Here is a 21,679-nt window from a genome sequence, read left to right as displayed (position 1 = left end):
TCGATCTCTGGACTTTCAGATTCAATTTGGAAAATTGAACAATATTCTGTGTGTTATTCGTGTATTTTTATGGATTTTGTTGGGAAAGTTTTTGCAACATTCAATCGGTCTTTCAGAACTATTTCAGCAAGGTACGTTGCAGGCTTCAACCAATCACAACGAGCCACCGCCGTTAGCCATGGATGACGTCACGGAAAAACCAACCAAAAATCATAAATCATTTGAAAACCGTTAGATGGCGTCTGCGTTTTCAGTTTGTTTAAATGATTGCTCAAAGATTTTAATGTAGAATTTGCTTCTGACTTTCTATAGTCAAAAGTGTAAACCTTTCGGATACTTATATGTGGTTATATTCCATCGAAATTAATGTCTACCTACTGACAAGGGCATGAGCCAATATTGATAAAGCCAAACGATCAAACTAACAAGAAAACTAACTTTTAAAAGATAAACACAAGTCATATATTGTTTGTCAACACAAGTTAATATAACAAACGGTTTTGAGGCCGTCAAAAAACTAAGCGAGAGCCGGCCACCGTGATTTGGATGTTTTCGGAGTTGTCCGTTATTGATAATCTTAATTGTCGGTACATACCCGGAAATGTCAGATTGAACTGTCATTCCAAAATACAAAATACACCGACCTACCACCGCAAAAATGAGCGGTCTGACTGTGTCAGCGCCTGAATCAACTCAGGAGTCATCGTATATACCGATCAGAGTGTTGGGGAAAGGTGCATTTGGAGAGGCAGTACTGTATCGAAAAACTGAGGTGAGGAAAACATTCCAATTCAAATCCAATCACAATTTATTGCTAATCCCCCTATATTTAGATCGTCGGTTTTTTTTCTTCGTAGGATAACTCGTTGGTCGTTTGGAAGGAAATAAATCTCGCTCCGTTAACGGAAAAAGAACGGCGAGATGCTCAAAATGAAATCGACATTTTATCGATGTTGAATCATCCGAACGTCGTGATGTATTACAATCATTTTCTCGATGTCGAAACTTTACTGATTGAAATGGAATATGCAAATGGTAAGCTCGCAATCAGTCGTCCTTAGAATCAGTCCTGACTAACCAGACGATCTTGAAACCCAGGGGCCAGTTCCATAGTCAGGGCTTAGACTTAGGACCGTTTTAAGATTTACTTAGTTCTATATCCAATCTAACAACTTATGGCCAGTCACAAGATTTAAGACCACTTTTGGTCTTAAGTCTTGATTATGGAGCCGGCCCCAGGTCTTCTAGAACTAGGCCTAATTAAACTATAGGCTTCAGTAATGATAATGAGCTATGTGAATAACAATATTTAACAGCAGTTTAGCTTTCTTATTTGATGATATTTAAACTCGAAGTTTCAATATTTGTTGATACTAAAACTATGGTAATAATAATGGAACATTGAAATTAATTTCAAATTTCAGCATTTCAGACTATTTTACAAATGGGCATGGTGTCCCTGGACCCCTAGTTTATAGTACAGTCATGTTTAGTCGTGTTTAATCTCATAATTTTGTTTAAGTTCATTGTCAATGATTTTCAGGTGGAACTATGTATCATAAAATTGCTAATGAGAAAGAATTATTGGATGAAACTGTAAGTACTTTAAATATCAGTAAAAAGTGATCACTGATAAGTCACAATCTCTGCTACTAGTGAGAATAAATGGGCTGAGTTAATAGATGACTGATCCTGAGCGCCTATAGTAGCAGCTCTTGTGCTGCATTCCATGACTAATTCAGAGATATATGTACTGTATATATCCTGGGGGCAATGATTTCAATAAGAGTGAATACATTTGAACTGTATTGAATACAGGATTCTTGCACAATATAAATGTTAATGAATTTCATGTATTTTTTAGGCTGTTATTTGGTATTTTTACCAGTTAGTATCTGCTGTCATACATATACATGAGTACGGAATATTACATAGGTAAATTATCTTACAATTTATCTGAAATGTTTTGTAAAGTAACCAAAAGGCAATTAAACCAAAAATTTGAGTTTAACTCGAGATTAACTTACTCAAGAAACAGGGCTCAGTTTCTAAGATCAGTTATATGAACTCATTCAACAATGAATTCATATTTCTTCGCAGGGATATAAAAACACTGAATATTTTCCTCACGAAAACCCACCTGATAAAACTCGGTGATTTCGGTATTTCTAAAATGCTCGATAGCAATTCGGCTATGGCGCAATCGGTAAGCATTTATATGAGAGGCATAATCGACATGAAATTTCCTTAACGTTCGAAAGCATTATTCACAATTTATCTCTAGAGCGATCCATGTTTTCAGTGTTCAACTTTTCTATTTGCTTTATTTCGTAGTATGTCGGGACGCCGTATTACATGTCTCCGGAACTGATACGTGGTGATCAGTAAGTTCTATTTATGAGAAACTGTAACAACAATGAGATTATTTCAAGTATCGGTCCGGTATCAATATACTGGTATTCGTCTCTTAACTAGTATTCTCTTAACTATTCTCATATTTTTTTGCATTTTCTAGGTATGATCAAAAGAGTGATATCTGGGCGTGTGGATGTGTGTTGTATGAATTACTGACACTGAAAAAGACGTTTGATGCAACTGTAAGTTTCTACATTGAAACCTACTGAGCTGACGTGAATGAGGTGCATTTACTATCGATATCGTCCTATATTTGTAGAATCCATTGCGTCTGGCTGCTGAAATTGTTAGCGGCGACTTTGATGATGTCGATAAAGATTTTTATAGCCCGGCAATCATATCAATTGTTCATCTACTCTTAGATAAGGTATCTATGCTTTGGCCTACTGGCAAATTATTATACTTTGGAATTAACCAAAGAAGAATTCATGTTATTTTGTGTCATATTTAAGCTTTTGCCCGATTATCTTTTAGGATCCTTCAAAACGTCCTAATGCAGAAGAAATCCTTGCTTATCCGCCATTTACTGGATCGGGAAGGTAAGAATTCTTCTGAAATGACTTTTCAATCCAATTTCATATTTCCATACCCCACTTGCTTCAGAGCACCTTATCAATCAGTATGTTTAATCACATATCATTAATCAGTTATCAATTAATAGATACATTCAAACCAGATTAAATTCAGATCGGTTTAATCCAAATTTTGATCTACCGGTAAGTGGATATCATTTTATGGTCCACCTATGCATAAACTTACCTGTATGTAAGATATTTTGCTTGGATTTCTCATAAACCAGATGACTTTTTTTTGTTAGAAAAGATCCGAATTAAGTCGGTTCTACTGTATGTTTGAAATGATCAGGTTTTCATATTCATCTTTAATTTCATTAAAAAGAAGGTTAGAAGAATATACATGTAATTATCGTTATCAATGAACAGCAGTCTTCTCAACTGGATATTTTTTTGAGTCGAAAGAGAAGACCCTCGTTCTAATTGGAATCGTGTATTTTGTGTTTTTGTAGCGAAATAGAGAAGAAAGTGAGCTCGTTGAATACGGTTGTGACTAGAAGGAAGTCGGCAGCGATAGCGTCTGTGTCCGATTCGGTGACCGTGTTACCCGTAGTTAAGGCTAAATCGACGGAGGTTTATTATTGGGGCGGTGGGAAACTCACTCCACAGAAACTCGATATATTCAGAGAGGGAAAAGCAGCGTTAGAGGTATGATTTTGATTTAGAGGTATAATTCTGATTTAGAAGGGGTGATATGATATGGATTTCGGAGTCAGGAGTTCGAGAGTTCATCTACAATATGCAGTTGTGTGGGACATTTAAATATGTCCTCTGCAACAATTTAGAGTCAAAACTTTAGTTTAGAATTTTGTTGAATGTTTCTGTAGCCTGACCCTCTCAAGTATTCAGGTTTTCCATCTCTATCTGATGATAGCTTAACTCATGATAGCTTGAAAAGTACCGTCGATAGGTAAACTATAAAATCATTGAAGCATTTTTTATTTCTAAATATTCATTATTCAAGTGGTTATTCAAATTCAGGTGTCGGCTGGCCTGTCACAATTGGCGGTTGTTACGGTTGAAAAGGAACTTTACACATGGGCGGTAAGAATCGATTTAAATCTCAGGGACCAGTTGCACAGTTGTGACTGGTCTTAAGTTAGTTTTTTGTTTGGCTATAGATCTAATAGAACTCAGATCATTACAGAATTGTCTGAAATCTAAGCTCTGACTGTGCAACAGGCTCCAGCATCTTGGAATCGAACTCTGATGACATATTCCTTTTCCTTTGATATTTCATTCCTCCAGCATTCTCACGGAGGTGCTCCGATGGTTGGGCAACTCGGGCACGGCGATACTTCCTCGTATCGATCGCCAAAAAAAGTAACAGCGCTCGAAGGACAGCACGTCGTACAAGCTAGCTGCGGTGATGAGTTCACTGTCTGTATTACGGGTAAATTTCTCTCGAAAATTTGAGACATTTTAACATTTCTCTGAAAACGATGCTTTTACTTTTATTCTATTTTCCACAGAGGAGGGCGATTTGTACACGTTTGGATCTAATTATTACGGATGCCTCGGTTGCGGAGATGAGTCGACCGAAACCGTTATTTCGCCGTTGCTCGTCGATTTTTTCTCGTCGCGACCGGCCGAACTCGTATCGTGCGGCGACGCCCATGTCGTCGTTCTGACGAAGAACTTTGAAGTTTTCACTTGGGGCTGCGGGGAATACGGTAATTATAGAAATTACAACCTCATCGCTTTATTTAACCATTTCGATACCTACAGTTTCCCACTCTATATTACTGGAAAAAAATTATGAATTATAGTTAATTCCATCGAAGTGCGATGTATACTGGACCTATATTACCTCTACCTAACTGTGCGGTGTATCATTACAAAGGTTAGATAGGCTGACAGGATTATACACCGCATATCAGTTTTCAGGTACTGAAAGGGTAAAAATTACGTCTGCTCTAGGAAGTATTGATTGATCGATACCTAATGAATATTAGTCGATATCAAAGCGAATAATTTTTTTGAAACAGGACGTTTAGGGCTCGGCTCGGAAGATGACCATTTCAGTCCGCAGAAGGTAAAGATGCGACACGTGATTCGCAGTGTTCGCGCTACGCCAGACGGCACGTTCCTGTTGACCAGACGAGGTCGAGTGCTCGCTTGCGGCAGTAACGAATACAATAAACTCGGATTCAACAATGCTGCAGCCGGTTTACGAAAACGACAAGTTAAGGTGAATATGACAGAGTTTTAATGCAGGGATGGACCATAATTGAACACTATGATTTACTTGAACAAGTTCGCCTGATGCTGAGACATGGGTAGGCCTGTCCAAATGATAAGTAAATTCCTATTTAATGGTGGTTAGAGTATTTGACTCTAGTATATTCAAATTACATGTACATCCGTGGATGAGACTTGTCTCTCTCCACCCAGGAGCTGTTGGGGACACCTGGCATGATATATCCCCAAGGAGCAATGATTAGTACACATGGATATAGGCTAGGGGTCTCTGCCCCAGGAGCAATTGGGTAAGGTTTTTTGGCCTGGCTAGATGACACGTCTTTCTATTTTGTCTAGATATCCTACGACATTCCGATTAAGCTGAATTTCTCCGTAGTGAAGCCGCTCAGTAGACACCACATCGTGTCTGTAGCCGCCGGTCAAAATCATTCCGCCGTTCTAGACTGTAAGTTTCAAGTTATTTTGTTCGCTGTTGATTTACGAAATTTCTCATACCAACTTTGAGTTTTGCCGTCTTTGCCACTACAATTATATTCACTGTTAAATATTGGTGCGCTTGCAATCGGGATGACACAGTTCCTGATTGGCTGGCAATGTGAATGAACTCAGCTCATTGGTCAATTTTGAACAATGGTTGACTATCTAATAGCGCTATCGTTGATTATGAGTATACTCGTAGCGGTAACTGAGGGCAGCTCCATATCATCAGAGGCAGCGTACGTATTTATATGTTTAATGAATTTGAAGAAATAATTGTCAAATATCGTTGCAGTGTACGGGTACTTGATAACATTTGGTTGCAATAAGTACAGGCAGCTGGGCATGAGTGATTACAAGAAGAAAAACGGCGTTTGCGTCGTGGGCGGCGTTTTAACCGGACACCATTGCGTACAAGTGTCGTGCGGTGACGGGTTCACAGTCGTCGCTACTGCTGGTATGTACTGAAAACTAACACGGGTTGAAATTTAAGTGAAAGTGACAAGAAAAGTGTTAATCGACTTATTTCGATATCCTTATCTATGCTGTATACTGTGGTGCTCTGAATTATGTGTTGATCTCCTCTCTGTTTTGCTCCTGGTTCTGAATATCGAGTGGATTAAAACCCTTAGAGGACAAACGATTAAATCCGATTTAACGTAGCTTTATTTCATTTCAAACACGCTCATCATGGCGTCCATGCTTCCTCTACAATCATAACGTCACACAGTCAATATTAGTATATACCATTATGCACAAGCTGTGTTAAATGAATTTGCAATTAATTTTATTTCAATCAGGCCAGATTGTGATCATCCTACCTCTGCAGGGACTCGAACCTGATGGCATCGCTACACTCAGCCACGGCACGAACCCCTGCATCAGTAGACCGGGTGCGCAGGTACATGCGCAGCTTTCCGAACGAAAACTGGCGGCACCAATCAGATTGCTCGTTGTATAATCGTTGAGGCAAATTTCAAGGAAGAACTATAAATGGGAAAACCCGGGCTAAAATAAAACGGGATTTCTGATTGGCTAAAAATCACATCATCTGAACTGCGCATGTATCTGCGCACACGGTCGATTATGGCAGGGTTTCGTGCCGTGGCAATCTCGATGCCATCAGGTTCGAATCCCTGCCGGGGGAAGATGGATTGCGATCAGTAACCTCTTTGAAGTTTAACTATGAGTAGTTTATTTACGCAGATAGTCAAGTGTATTCGTTTGGTTGCGGAGACGATGGACGACTGGGAATGGAAGTACGAGATGGACCGAGGAGTAATTGTATCGCGTTTCCGAGAGCGATATTCGGAGCGTTGCATCACGTGTCGGATATCTCGTCGAAACACTGGCACACTATTATCATCGCAGGTGAGGCTTTACGGTACAGCGACTGTAGAATGATGAGAATAGACAATTCTTTATGTTCATTTCGTTTCGGTACCTTTTCTATTCAGAGAAAATATTGCACCAGAAAACCATCGGCTACACTGCTCCTAAACGTAAGTTGTATTTCCAAAACATCATTTCGAATGAAAAATGTGGAGAAATACTCGGTGGTTCCCCTTAGACGGAACCTGAGCCCGATTTTGTGGTCTATATACCAGTACATTATATAGATAGTGAACTCTAAAGACTGAGGCAGGTATAGGTTTAGTAATGGCAATTAGCACTGGTTATAAACTCTCTACTGGTTCCTTCTATCAGATTATGCTATTCCAGAATAGGTAGACATATTCTGGGAAAAATGATTGTGCCAGAAGAAAATTCCTGATTAGGTAGAGACCAATCGAAACCTGCATTATCTTAATCTTTTTGATTGGCTTTAGAACCAAAGCTTACACTGGTATCAAATCTAAGCCTTTTAAGTCCTAAAAACGTATTAATCGTAAGATAAGTATAACCGGTATGTAAGCTAACTCTTGTGAAGTCAATGTATATGATTGCAAATGGATATTTATGTTTGTTTGTAGCGGAAACTAATGAATATGCCGATGAAGTTGACAGTGCGTTCTACACAACTTCCTACGATAACGAGATGAGTTCCGCGATGGTCGAAGCCACTCCCGTATCGATAAACCGTCCTTTAGATGAAAGTTCCGTCCCTCCGTGGCTACAAGCTGTGAGTACGAATTAACAACAATATCAGACCCGGTTCCGCAGTTCTCGGACTAGATTTGATTCAACAGTAAAAACATAGAAAATCAACGACAAACTCAGTGAAGTCGTCATCATAGCTGGGACGCTCATTGTGTTGATAACTTATGCTTATTAAGTTGAATTAGGAATACGAAATGGGACTCATAAGTAGCGACTTAATTGTTCACTGTAGTTTTAGTCAAATCTTAAGATGATGACGGAACTGGGTCTTGTTATCATAAGCACTAATGTCAAATCTTCGCATCTGATTTAACTCCACACTCGCGTAACTGCACTTATTCCCAGAGCAATTTACGAAAATTAGCGAATTGCACAAAGAAAATACGATAACCAGACATTCTACCTGTTTCTAGGAACTAGATGCCGAATTCATACCTATTCATGGTACAGCTGCTCCTGTCGTTAATAACAAAGATTACACATCGGTATGTACACAAAATAGTAGCAGACAACGCACGAATTTACATATTCTAACGAATCATCTAATAATCATCACTTCATATACAGTAAATTCCACTCGCCAACCAACCTCGGAGATAACAGTTCAACGTGGAGATATCTTTTGAAATAGTTTTCTGAAATTTGAGGTATCTTGATGTGCAATTATTTACCAGTTAAGTTGTAGAGGAGCTGTGTTAACCTGGTGTGAAATCAGTCAAACGTAAAGACGGGTACCGGGGTAGTTCTTCAAAGGTGACCCAGATTTTGATACCTGAAGCTAATATACACTAGTTGCAAAAGCTCGTACTCTATAAATCATATTATCACATTATCGTTTTCTCAAATCATTGTAGGTTTCTGAAAGTCCCAGTAGTGGTGTATCGAGTCAAAGTGAAATAGACAGTTTACGCATGCGCATCGAGGAATTAGAATCCGAAAACAGAAAGGTACGGAAAAAAATTCCAAGCAATCTTATTCTCTTCATAACTTTATATTTGTTGTTTATACTGTTATCAGTTTCTTAGTGACGAAAAATTCTTGAAAGAAGTACATCTGAAATATAGTCACAAATTGTAGGTTTTACTAGTATCTCAAGAACTTTTTATGTGCATTTTTAGCTGAAAGAACTCGTGGACAGTCAGACAACTAGAATTAAACAGCTCGAGGAACATGACTCGTAAATCATTAGCCGATCAGAGTTATCATGTAGGCGTGCAACGCTAAATATTCTGGTTTTATTGAAGAAAGAACTGCTTTGCGAATGCCAGTTAAAAACCTTAATTCAAAGTTAGTAAAACCTGAATCCTTTGAATTCAGACCGATTACTCCAAAGTAAAACAAACAAGAGATTCCTTCCTCTCAGTTCACTGAGAGGTCAAGTCGTTGATGGTCGAGGCTGTCCAATACTCAAAAGACCAGCAAATCCTGTTAAGGAAGATCTTCCTCGAGAACTTAGATTTCAACATAACTGTCTGTTCTGGAAACTCTTAAAGCTGAATGTTATTTGTAGTTTTAAGTGCTTGTTGGTTAAACTGCTTTCATAATCTGTTGTAACGAAGATTTTTGTCGTGATTTTTCCGCCCGTGCACCTGTTTGTCACTTATTTTAATGAGATTAGCATTTACACTTTACGCAATGTATATTTTTATAAATATATATCTTCATCTACACGTTACAATGTCTTCATTGATTTGCTTAGAGGATTCAGGGCCGAGTTTAACCCCTCAATTGAAAAGCAACCAACATCTGCAGCTCGAACCAACGAGTGAAGACCAGTTCCCTCGTGCTCCTGGAATGGTCAATTGCGCACAGCCTGGGCCAAATTCAGTTTTCCTAGCTAGCCGATCGACTAGTGGTTGGAACTAATTACCGAATGCGCTTGATTTCCGAACTATTTCCGGAATATAGTTCCACCCGACTAACTGACATTCAGTTTCACCTACTCCGATAACCGAAGTTGGCCCTTGAAATCTGAATCTGCTAGCCAATGAATGGTACATGAAGAACTTAACAACCCAAAGGATTATCAATAGTTAAATATAATGTATTTTGTATACATGAATACATTTATAATATAATTATGACATGTGTAATATGTACAATTTCGAATGATATTTCACATGAACCGACATTCTTTTCTTAAACGACGAAACGTTTTTTATGAATGATAAACACCACTGGCGCAAATAATCCCCCGGCCTTTTATGAATCGTTGTCAAACATCGCGCGAATCAAGATTCGACGAATAATTCTACAATTTGGAAGGAACATAGCTGCAGCGGTCCGGTGCCAGAGTCGGAAACAATGCACAGCAAAAAGCCATATACCGATATAATAATAAAATGATGAGAAAATAAAGAAATACGCCATCAGGTTTTTTCCATTTAAAGGAATACAGGACATTCACGTGAAAAAGTTCATCAAATACAACAAATTATTGCAAGTACGCACGCAGACTATTGTACATTCGAGTAGTATATTCAAATTCAGAATTCAAGATTTATAGACACGTGATTTCTAGCAGAAGAGATCGAAAATTACCCAATGAACCAAAATAAATACGGGATGTGTATGAAATATCTGCCTATTTTCAGTTAGTTGCTCGTGGTTCAATGCTGAAGCATATATTCTATCACAGCAGTAGAAACAGTAAGAGTTACCAACTGAGTTTTCAATAACTCGGGTTATTTTCAGGAATAAGAAACAGACCTTATTATCGGTACAAAGGATTTCCATTTGTAGCAGTTATCAACACAATTTGACAACGCAAATAGTCGTTCAATTGAAAATGACCTAGAAACAATTCTGATTTTGAGAGTAATTTTTTGATAATTTTTTAACAGTTACTACTCATAGATAGTATTAGTCAGGTCTGCAAGAAAAAGGAAACAATTTGTATTCTAAGGAAGCGATCCCTACGATCGGGGGACAGAAGGGCATTTTTGGAGACTGTTCCATGGAAAAACAGTGAACAATTTCAGGGACTGTTTCGTGGACGACAGCAAATCAGTTTCAGGCACTAATCCCCGATAATCGAGGCGTCTTTTTTCCGTAGACCAAGTCTATCCCCATCTTCTCAATCATTCAAACTGGACATCCTGATCGGTGTACCCGTACACGCAGTTTTTTTCTCGCACGGACAACACAGTTATATTTACAATCGTTTCATTTTCGGTATACTTTATATTAAATATTTATAGCACTTCTGGAAAAAGTTCATCAAAGTTCGGCTATGCGCTACTATTAGCTAGTCCTCTAGTAAATCTTCATCTAAATTTACATCCTGAAAGAATAGAAAGACAAGATATACGTTTTTGAAATAGAAATAATGAAAAAAGAAAGCAAGTTTCCGGAAATTATCTACGAATTCTTACCGATGTATCAATATTATCGTCTAAATTCAAATCATCTAAATCCAGTTCTAGCTCTTTTTCTAAATCTTGTACACGTTTCGCAGCGTCGGAAAGTGGTTTCGGAGGCGTTACTGCTTTCACTGATTCTTGACGCTCGGTTTCTTTTTCTTTATCTGATTTCTGAAAGTATACAGTTCTTGTAAATGATGTCTCTTTCCAAGCCACAGGGAGGGCGCTTTGGTTAAAGATTCTCAACAGCCTGACCGAAGCGAAATATCACTAGATGAAAAATCTTACAGTAGTTTCCCGTTTACCAACCCTTCACCAAGATAACCATACTTCAAATATTACGAAAGCCTGTTTTATGAACAAGTTATAACTTTTACTTCAATATCATGGGCCAGCAGCTGTAGAAAGGTTGGTCAGAGTTAACCAGTACATAGTTGACATAGTGAAAATTAACCGAATAATTATCCGATGGTAACCTTAAACAACTTTTGAGCAACCACAGCCCCTAGTGTGCAGTGGGGCGAATTGCACATGGTCTTAATGAGACTGATCTGAGGTCGTTAAAAGACTATATAAAAGCTGCTCAAAATTTGGTTCGGTAAGTCAACTAATGTATAAATACCACAGTTAAAATCCCAGTTTAAAATGTCACAGTTATCCAATAGTTAACTTTGGACAACCTTTTTTGCAACAGGCTTGAGTTAGAACTGGTCAATTAAAACAGCCTTGAAATATTTGCAACCTATCATAATATTTACACTCGAGCTTCAAGCTATACAAACCACAAAATTGTTTCGCGCAAATAAAATCTTCCGATTATACGCTAAACGCATGAATGAATTCGCCAATTTTGTGATATGAACTACCAGAGTGAATAAAATAAATTAAAATTGAAGAGGTGTAAAACGGACCTCTATTTCTTTAATATTATCGTCTGAATCAGACTCAGCCGGACCAATAGAGTCATCCTGAAAATCATAATTTTCATTCCAACATTTGAAAGAATGGTTCAAAAGAACATCATTTTTTAGTTCAACCGTAAAAGTGATCAGTAGTACTAACATCTAATAAGCTTAAGAGATGACTACTCATATGGACTATTACTATTCGATGATAAGTAACTGATACATTTCAGGATTTTCTTCTCAGCAGTTGGTTAAAAACTTTTCCAATTTGAATTCATTTTTAAGTCATTAATTATGTGAATTTTGATGACAGAAGTCAAATCAAACCCTAAAATACAATCTCTACTGCGTTACTGATCTAATTCTAGTTCACACAGTGTTGCCAGCACCTACTATGCATCAATTTGTTTAGTAAGGAAGTTGCATTCAGAAATAAATTATGAATGGGCATAAATATGCGTGACTCGAGCAATTCACATTTAAGGAAGATGTTATTTATTCTGCTCACAGCAGGGGGCAGAATTATGTTAATTTTCCTAAAATTCCGAAGATGAATTAAATTTACTAGCGTTAAATACAAGACTATCTAAAATATTTACAGAGATAGACACTTAGTCAGGAATCTACTCAATCTATCAGTGCATAGGGTAGAATTTAACTAGGCTGTTTTTTTTAGTAATCATATTCAGCTATGGATAATGATCAATGACTTACCGATACTATTGATGGGGGAGGCGTGGACATTTCATCCATGTTGATTTCCTCTTCGTTTTCGTCTTCGGCATTCGGTACGTAAACGAATTGTCCTAGTTCTTCGGCTTTTTGCATCTCTTCCATCGGATTACGCTCGTGATTCGGCTAAAAAATAGAATAAATTATGAAGAATTTTAGAATGCAACGAAAACTAACCCGCAACCAAAATGGAATCCCAAAGCAACTGCCTTGTACCGGAGCTTTTTAGGGAAAATTGATAGCCTGCTACCCACTGATAAACACAGTGTCGCCATCTTTATTTTCTAATTCTATTTAGTAGGTAATCCATTTGTCAGTGTATTCAATGGGCGTGTTTGTAACAAACCAATTTGGGGTAGGTTTACTCTGTTTATAGAGAATTGAAACCGGCTTATGAGATGTAAATGAATGCAACAATTAAGGTTTTTGGTTTAGTTTGATGGCGGATGACAACTTCTCTACGTCTGAATATGCTGCCATTTTGATTGAGTTAAATCCAGCAAACAGCTCCTCCTAAACAGTTTGGTCAGTTTAATCAAATCATTTAGGTTTACGACAAAATGAATAATATGGCAGGTTTGAGCAAATTAGTTCACAAACCAGTCTATACAAATGCGAATTTTCAGCTAACCTAATCGGTTTGCTCTGAACAAATGCATCTCTTAATTGATTAATAACGTATTTACCTGAACTGTTGAACATGCCGCAGCCGGCTGTAATGATTGACGCTCTTTTCGTAGGTACTGTTCGGTTTTGAATGTTTCCTGTAATCCGGTGAATAAATTCTCGTATTCGGTCGGATCGGCGAGAGACTGGGCCGCTTTCTGGTTGATCTTACCCAGACCCACACGCCACAATTCAACAACTCTGTAACAGTTGAAATTATCAGTTACTCAACATCACTGTGGTTGAAAATTATAGTTTTCTTTATCTTATAAGCAGATTTTCTGCCAATGAACTAGAGGCATTCATGATTTGCTTAGCTAGTAGGATAACTGTCCGATATCCTGAAAAACGGCTCTCAGAAGTGATTCTAGGGTCCAGACCCTTGCTTCCTAATGAGATTGCCCTTTCTTGGAAATGGCATCATTTGGATGTATTCCTTCAAAAATATCTAAACACGGGTGGGGAACCCCGCTTTCCAATTTTCTTACCGTAAATCAGCCCCTGATTCTTAACCCATTCAGCACTACCCAGGGCATCAATATATAAGACAAATTACCTGGATACTTGACTAGGTAAATAAGTACGCGCGAAAAACGCAGCTTCAGGCAATCTGTTCGAGTTGATCAAAACTTCAAGACATTTCTCTAATCTGTATAGAAAAAGTAAACAGCGGATTAGTACTAGAAACAGCGTGTTATAACCTTGCAGTATGAATGTATGGACATTGAAGAATTTTCAGGGAAGCCACTTTCTGCCATTTACAAATTCCTAATTTTCCATTCTGTACGAGAATGGAGAGATTTGTCTGTTTAAAATATTACAAGTAATTGATTTTTCAAAGTCAAATAACTGGTGTATTAATAAAGACCACACGGTCAATAAATTGTATGTCTAAATTCCTCGAGTTTTTTTCAGGTTTTCGCCAAAATTTGTCAAAATCCCTGATTTTTCAAATTCCCTGAGTTTTTTCAATGGTCATCCTGATTTTACTTACTTTCCGAGAAGGAAGAATGATAGGAATGATACGTTATTTTGACTGGAGTCCGACGATGTGTTCGCCAACATGTTTACCATCTCGGCGTTACCGGCAGACGTCGCTAGTAGCAGAAGACCGCCGAAATCCTGCGCGTTGTGTAAACATTCCTGCGCCAGACCGAATTCACACTTCAACGTCGCCAGTTCGGCTAACTGCTTCCATTTCTGCTCCGACTATGGAAGAAAAGCAACACTTCATGAATTTTGTATTCATTAACAAAAATCTGTATCAGATTTGACGGTAACTTACCTCTGCTTCCTTGGCTATGGTGTAGGCTGTTTTGAGTTCTCCTAATTGTATGGCTAGTTCGAATTTATGTTCGGGATCACAGGTGACGGCGAGCGCTTGAGATTTAAAACCCTAGAAAAACGAAAATGGAAGTTTTTCATTCAGAAAATAACCTTCATAACCATCACACAGTGTGGTGGGAGTCACTCCAAGAATTAATAAATCCCGACTCCAGGGTGGCCACTTTCCGCGGGTTTGGTATTGGTAACAATTGACAAATACCTTGAATTTTCCCTGATTTTTTTACTCCAAGTTTTCCAGGTCATTGCCCACCCTGATTTACGAAAAACTAATTTCGAAGAGTTTCCCAATTGCTCTTTGTCTATTAAACTGGATTGAAGGCGGCCATTTTTGAAGCCAACATTTTTAAATGTCATTTTTTAAATACCTGCTTTTCCAAGAAATGCGCCACTCGACTTCGTTGCTCGCGGGGAATCGTCGGTAGAACTTTGTCGGCCGTTTCGAAATCGCGTCTCATGACGGCCGTCTGGTACTCGAGCACGGAGAGCAGTAACGAGAAACTGACGACGTTCAACTCTTTATCACCGAGATACAAACGATTATCCTTCGGTATATATCCCAACAAATACATCACTCTGTAAACACACGTTCATATCATTGAAGTTACTAGCTGCCAGATTTTCATGGGCATAGATTTAATACATAAGATTTAGGACAATATGAATTCTAGAGTGATTCCTTGAAATGAGAGGAAATTCAAGGAAAGGTCCTTAAAAATAATTCTATAATAATTTAGAGTTGTTCTTTAATGTTAAATATTTTTGTCTGATCTCTACTATTGGGTACTTGTCGAAGTGCCAGCGGTTGAAAAATGTTTTCTGCAACTTTTCATCGTAATTTTTCTGCAACTTTTTAAAATGAGACCTTAGTGACACCCTTCTCATTTCTTTAGCACCCAGTAAGCAGAAATTCTTATTTCTAATTTCGTTTGGAGAACACAGAAAGGAAAATTGTTACCAGTTGACAGTTCACAGTTTTAATTAAGTACTATTGAAAGACTGAGGTCAATTTTGAAAAGGGTGTTTGAGAAGTTAGAATCTCTGATCATTTGGACCCAAATAACTTCAAACTAACTTAAAATATATGTTAAACTGAGAGGCTCAAACTGACCTGTCTAAATGAGCGACTGTTACTATTTCACCTCCGACGTAGTAATTCAATCTATTCACGCTGTTCGTATAAATAAAACAATCGCCGACCCAAATACCGGTCTTAACGGTTTCTTCAATTTCACCAATCACCTGTCAATCAAAAAACATTCGACCAATAATCATTTAGAACATTCAACAGAACGACAATGATGCAATGTGTTAACCTTTGATGAAATAAACTTACGTCGAAAGCATTTTCGATACCGTCCTCGGTAACGCCCTCTTTAGTCTCTTTAGCCTGATCGACGGCTTCGCTGCTGTATTTCAGAATATAAAACGACTCTTCAGTCGCGATGCATAACAACTCACCGCTATCATTCCAGAAAACCTTTCAAAATAAAGACACAATCGAATGATTCAATCGAAGATTCCAAAATGAAAATTCGAGAAAGTGAGATAATTCTTGTGACTAGAGAAGTACAGAGAGGTTCACTTACATTTTTCGGAGTAATTTCGATACGTCTGACTAGATCTGTCGTTTCCCATTCGTAGAACGCTAAACCGCTCACCGACCTGACGCCGAGCATAAAACCACCGAATATACCTGTCAAATAAAACGCTGAGTCTTATAAATAACTATAGAGTCAATCAAAGTCCTACTGAAAGTCATTGGATGGAGTTAAAGGCTTAGAGTGAAACAGGAGTCCAAAATTAGAAAGCTCTAACAGGAAATATATTGTTTGAATTAACAGTTTATGGTGGAATCAAGCTCAAAAGATAGCTTAAAATCCTTCTTAGATAAAGATCGTAAATTTGTTAAGTCAAGCCTGCTTAATCTAATTTTCATCAGTCCCAAGTAATCCGAAGCAAACTCTACCGTACCTTCAGCGCCAAAGTCTGGCTTGAACGATTTTTGTTCCTTGAAATTCTTGAATATTTTCACCATGCTGCTGCCTTCGCGTATTGCGTAGACGGACGAGTCCTGCGACCAGACGAACTCTTGAGCCGAACCAAAACTTTTATTTCTCAAAGCCATCGCTGTATAGATGATATATTCACCGTCTCCGCACACAACTACAAACCTTCACATGGAAATAAAACAAACACTCTCAATTTCCACAGCAACTTCAGTTTTACTAAAATCTATCTCCTACAGGTAGTTATCTAGATTTGAATTTAACTAAGCAGATTTAAATTCTAACATTTTATGGTGTCATTAATAGTGTAAATAAAACAACATGCTCAACATCAATAATATCTTTCATCTTTTGATAAAATCTATTTCCTACTCGAATCTATCTCGATTCAATTTCAACTATGCAGGACTCAGTTCCAGAGTTCTAAGATTTGACTAACAACATTGGAAATGAATTCATTTGAACTCAACTCAATAGTTTACTCTCAACTCTCACAACTGTTGGAATCGGATCCAGATGCACAGGCATGGAAAATTTAACGAGATACTTTGAAACATTCTATGGGGTCTTTAACAGTCGGTTTTATGCTGGTTATATAAATTCATTTTCTATCGCCTTTCAACTGGATTTCTAGGTTCACGGATTTTTATGTTGTCATATACATGTACACGTTTCCAAAGATTAGTTATGTAGGCCCACCAGTGTACCATAGTATTGAAATTAAAGCACAGATAACTGAATAACTAATAGAGAATCTGGCAGATCCTCATTGAAAACTTGATTGTCACAATTCAACACATACCTGCCATTAGGATTATGAGCGATAGTCTGCGGGTAAATCTCACAACTTCCCATATCTTTCACCGCCAGTGGTAAACGTTCGCCGTCTTTGATCTCCTGATCGGCGAGAGCTTTGATGTTCGCCTGTTGCACCTCGGCGTGTTTAGCCCAGATAATCTTACCGCTGTTGTCCATCGACATCGCCGGTTCTTCTCTGCCGAGCTAAATAAAAAACAAACAAGCCCATGCCATGATTGTAATATTTTAAAACAGTTTATCGACTTGGCAAAGAGCTCAAACCTAAATCAAACTCGATTGAGTTCTTGTATCCTAGGTATATACAGTATACTCGTCTAAATTTGAATTATCAATTAGTTCAAAAAGAAATCTTAGAACAATTTTATCATGATAGAATATCAGTCCATCGTTGGTTTATAACTCAAGTGAGAGTAATGCTAACAAAAATCACCTATCCCGATGGATTCTAGTTTAAAGGTGTCTACTGAATTTATCAACCAACATGTCTTACTTTTTACAAGAAAGAAGCACTTCTCACAAGAATGAAGCAACAAAATAGTTCTAATCTCTTTTTCTATGCACAATTCGTACCTTGATCATGATGCTGCCTTCGTCGTATCCGAGACCGACGTTGTTCGATCCTTTATGACAACCGATCGCCCAGACGCGTTCCAATCCGTAGTTCAACGTACTTTCCAAACGATACGTGTTCGCGTGCCAGATTCTCACCGTGCCTGAAACAACCACAACGCAAATATATAGGTATTTTCAAAAGAATTATCACATTTTTTAAACTTAATGTCAAGATTTTTTCTGCATACCGTCCTCGGATCCAGTCATAATAATCGGTAATTCCGGATGGAATGCCACTGCCGATATGTTCTGGGCATGGCCCTCCAGAGTCTGTACGCAGGTTTTATTCTGAAAATTCACAAAGTACATTTCGTCTTAATTGTATTGTCTACCTATGTTTAGCACTTCTTACATGAATTCAAGACATGAAACAAAACACTAAATTGGGGGTATAAAATTTTCATGCAAACAAAATATGAAGTTCAAATATCTGGTGATAATCAAATATCTGATTTCATGTATGAAGACCCATAGGCCTAATTACCGAAAGGATTTATGAATTTAACAAATTTTGTTTGCCCCAATTTCATGACTTCCAGTCGAATTTATGACTTAAATGTTGACAAAATTTCTTTCCACTAAGCGAATAAAGTATTGCATTTCTATAGCTAAGTAGTTATGCGATTGAAGTGCATATATTTCATAAATGTGAATATGTGATGGCACATACCTGATAATCCCAGATCTTCACGAGACGGTCATCTGCACCGGAGATCAGGTAGGGTTTATCACCTCCGCTGTAATAATCAACGCAGTTCACACCCTTTTCGTGTCCTTCAAGGGTAAAGTTCGGCGTCGGTGAACCGAGCTGCCATACCTACGAACAAATAAATACAATCGAAAATTACATCATTCACTGCAGACACTATATATTACAATATCTAAGGAATTCATTATTTCAGCAGCTATAGGCTAATGGCTAAATAACACATTTTTTATCAAAACCTAAGTTGTGAAATGGAAACCTCAAATATATCAGTTTAGTTACCTTCACAGTTCTGTCGAGTGAAGCGCTGGCGAACGTATTGTTATCTTTCGGATTGATGACGATCTGCATGACGTAATGAGTATGACCCTCAAACACTTGAGTACAGATCCATTTCTTATCCCAATCCCACAGTTTGATCAACATATCATCTATAACACGAGAAAGCCGAATAATGCCGAGATTACTGTATCAAATTTTTAATCAATTTCAATTGTCCGCCAATTCAGTTAACTGTACAAAAATCAATACGCGAATCTTTGAATAACAGATTTCAGTTAACAGTACGAAATATGAATCCAAATGACGTCCATTTCAGAGCAATTTTTATTAGCCTATGAACAAGTATTTTCAACAAGGCCTAACTGACCAATAAGAGATGACGATAGCTGCATTACTTACCACTACTGGTTAAAATGTATGGTTGCGTTGGATGAACCGCGATGCACCTCAAATAATCAGAATGAGATTCAAATTGATGAACTCTTTCTAGCGTATTATAATTGAACACTCGAACTTGCATATCATCCTGAAAAATAACAGCGGCAACATGCAATTTTGAAACCAAAGTACTGGGAAGCCTTGTAAAATCCCACCAACATTACAGGCCAAACACCAAGTAAAAACCTTCGAAATATTGAGGATCTTATTATCTACAGGAAAGCAGAAAATTCAGTTTGGGATTTAACTAGCAAAATCTCATCTCTCAGTGAAATACTGAAATTTTTCATTTTACAGCCAACAAAAAATCTAAATATCAATATAATTGTACAGGCTTGAGCAGTACGAGATGGATGAAATATGCTCCGAAATAAATCAATACTTGAACTTACCGATCCAGTGACGACCCAATTTTTTCTGGCAATGAACCTAGCAGTACGTACTGGTAAATCACAAACTTCAAACGATTTGATCAATTGCTGAAAGGAAAATAAAGAAGTGCTTTGGTCCCATCCACAAATGTTCATATTTTCTAATATATACCGGCAATTCCATTTTCATTCATCAGTCGAAAGGGTAATATATGAATTTATTGAGTGAAATTTGAAAATTCTCAGATACCAATTCAAAATTTGGCCCAGCTGGAAATCTGCCCACATATTCTAATCATCCGCCCATATAATTACCGGATATAATGTTTAGAGCAATTTCAAGTTTCAACAGAAAGTTATCACTTCTCAATTACCTGTGATTCATGATTCCAGATGTGAACGTTACCGTTGTACAAACTAGCCAACATCCACGGTTCACTAGGGTGAAGATCAACACATTTTACTCGGTCAGACCGAGCTGACAACTTACGCTTAATATCCAGTCGAAGAGGCTGAAAATAAAGATGAAATAATATTGAATTAATTTCAGGGTGGTCTTGCCGGATTGTTTTAACTCGTAGATACCAAGGTTATGGTTTCAAACCCAGAGTATCCCATGCCATATATTCTGGACCTAGTTCCAAACACCTGATTAGATTTGGTCTCTCTGCCTTAATTAGGTGTATAATTATTGATCTAATTAGGTGAATAATTATTGAATTAATAAGTATGATTAGATCACGAAAGATCCCCAAACAAATAGGCCCCCTATCTCTAATATAAACCCTAAAATCTTACTTGGACCCTTCTTCTAACCCTAATGGTATACTATACCATACTATACTAAGAAAAAAAATCCCTATTTTTTTTCTTCAGCTTTTTCTAGAGTAATGCATTGTAAGGCATTAACTACAGTAAATTTCAAATTGCAGTTTTGCAATCCAATATTTTGTTAACATTAATATAAAGTTGGTATAAAATCATATCATCATAGACTTCGAATGTTGCTGCAGGGATAATATAATTATTGTAATACTATTATCTATAGTTTCAGTCTGTACAGAGTGTTAATAACTCTCAGAATATTAATAAAGTATCCCTGTAGCAACGTTCGACTAAGACCTCGTAATCAATGTCTTTATGTAAATTGTCTAATCTTAATTGAAGAAGGTACAGCTATTCACCACACTGAACAGGACACTGTCAGTGTCACTGACAGACAGTCAGATTTTCCTTTTTTGAACAACCAAAAAAATTGTTTTACTATTTCATTTCTAATTCATCAATTTCGTATCAACTTAATTGTGTGAAACGGTCATTTTTATAACTACTCAGTTTTACTGATTCACACATTCTGACATATCTCTTTCTTCGATCACCAAGAAATTAGGGGACCGAACCAGGAAGTGAAATATTGACATTTCCAGTGACGTTTTTAACACTTTAAACCAGAACCACGTCGACACAATCGACGTTTTCACGTTTCGTCTATTTCTTCTCGTTACCATCTTTATCCCCGATAATCCGTTGGAATTCGTAATCACTCGAAAGCTTCGTAAATGTCAAGAAATATTGAAATATTTACCATTTTCGCCGAGTTGTAGTTTCATACGTGGCCCGCAGCACTGCGCATGCGTCGTCGGCAAATTACTTCCGCCTCCTCGTCG

The 21,679-nt window shown here is 37.6% G+C and overlaps 2 protein-coding genes across 3 annotated transcripts; one reads left to right on the top strand and one right to left on the bottom strand.

The window, feature by feature from the left end:
• Positions 1-605: 605 nt before the first annotated feature.
• Positions 606-9,397, top strand: LOC141908099 (serine/threonine-protein kinase Nek9-like). The gene is made up of 22 exons (XM_074797935.1): positions 606-772; positions 858-1,035; positions 1,544-1,596; positions 1,865-1,935; positions 2,101-2,206; positions 2,335-2,384; positions 2,516-2,597; positions 2,675-2,782; positions 2,890-2,954; positions 3,440-3,635; positions 3,969-4,031; positions 4,236-4,380; positions 4,460-4,660; positions 4,976-5,178; positions 5,526-5,634; positions 5,962-6,123; positions 6,873-7,037; positions 7,124-7,168; positions 7,640-7,788; positions 8,180-8,251; positions 8,621-8,713; positions 8,885-9,397. Exons 1-22 carry the CDS (start codon positions 659-661, stop codon positions 8,945-8,947), a joined length of 2,493 nt encoding a protein of 830 aa, XP_074654036.1. The 5' UTR covers positions 606-658; the 3' UTR covers positions 8,948-9,397.
• A 453-nt stretch (positions 9,398-9,850) lies between these two features.
• On the bottom strand, positions 9,851-21,636 carry LOC141908117 (coatomer subunit beta'-like). Of its 2 annotated transcripts, XM_074797964.1 has the most exons (22): positions 21,598-21,636; positions 20,387-20,524; positions 20,034-20,120; positions 19,603-19,729; positions 19,204-19,352; positions 18,886-19,032; positions 18,404-18,503; positions 18,174-18,316; positions 17,587-17,786; positions 16,750-16,949; positions 16,365-16,471; positions 16,112-16,255; positions 15,887-16,017; positions 15,144-15,351; positions 14,717-14,827; positions 14,426-14,640; positions 13,988-14,080; positions 13,452-13,632; positions 12,748-12,891; positions 12,040-12,096; positions 11,141-11,299; positions 9,851-11,049 (listed from the first exon to the last, which is right to left on the bottom strand). In XM_074797964.1, the coding sequence occupies exons 1-22, from the start codon at positions 21,598-21,600 to the stop codon at positions 11,014-11,016; spliced, it is 2,880 nt and encodes a 959-aa protein (XP_074654065.1). In that variant the 5' UTR covers positions 21,601-21,636; the 3' UTR covers positions 9,851-11,013. The 2 variants fall into 2 exon arrangements, with proteins under 2 accessions (XP_074654065.1, XP_074654066.1); XM_074797965.1 differs by lacking the exon at positions 12,040-12,096.
• Positions 21,637-21,679: the final 43 nt, after the last annotated feature.

The sequence above is a fragment of the Tubulanus polymorphus genome, chromosome 7 (assembly GCF_964204645.1).
Source record: "Tubulanus polymorphus chromosome 7, tnTubPoly1.2, whole genome shotgun sequence".
Classification (NCBI taxonomy): Eukaryota; Metazoa; Nemertea; class Palaeonemertea; order Tubulaniformes; family Tubulanidae; genus Tubulanus; species Tubulanus polymorphus.
This window is presented reverse-complemented; position numbering and strand designations above follow the sequence as displayed.

Coding starts and splice junctions, on each gene's coding strand:
- LOC141908099 (XM_074797935.1), top strand. CDS start 659: ATGAGCGGTCTGACTGTGTCAGCGCCTGAATCAACTCAGGAGTCATCG. Junction 1,597..1,864: donor AAGAATTATTGGATGAAACT/GTAAGTACTTTA, acceptor TGTATTTTTTAG/GCTGTTATTTGGTATTTTTA. Junction 7,169..7,639: donor CGGCTACACTGCTCCTAAAC/GTAAGTTGTATT, acceptor GTTTGTTTGTAG/CGGAAACTAATGAATATGCC.
- LOC141908117 (XM_074797964.1), bottom strand. Junction 17,787..18,173: donor AAGGCAGCATCATGATCAAG/GTACGAATTGTG, acceptor TTTTTTATTTAG/CTCGGCAGAGAAGAACCGGC. Junction 14,081..14,425: donor TCATTCTTCCTTCTCGGAAA/GTAAGTAAAATC, acceptor TTTTCTATACAG/ATTAGAGAAATGTCTTGAAG.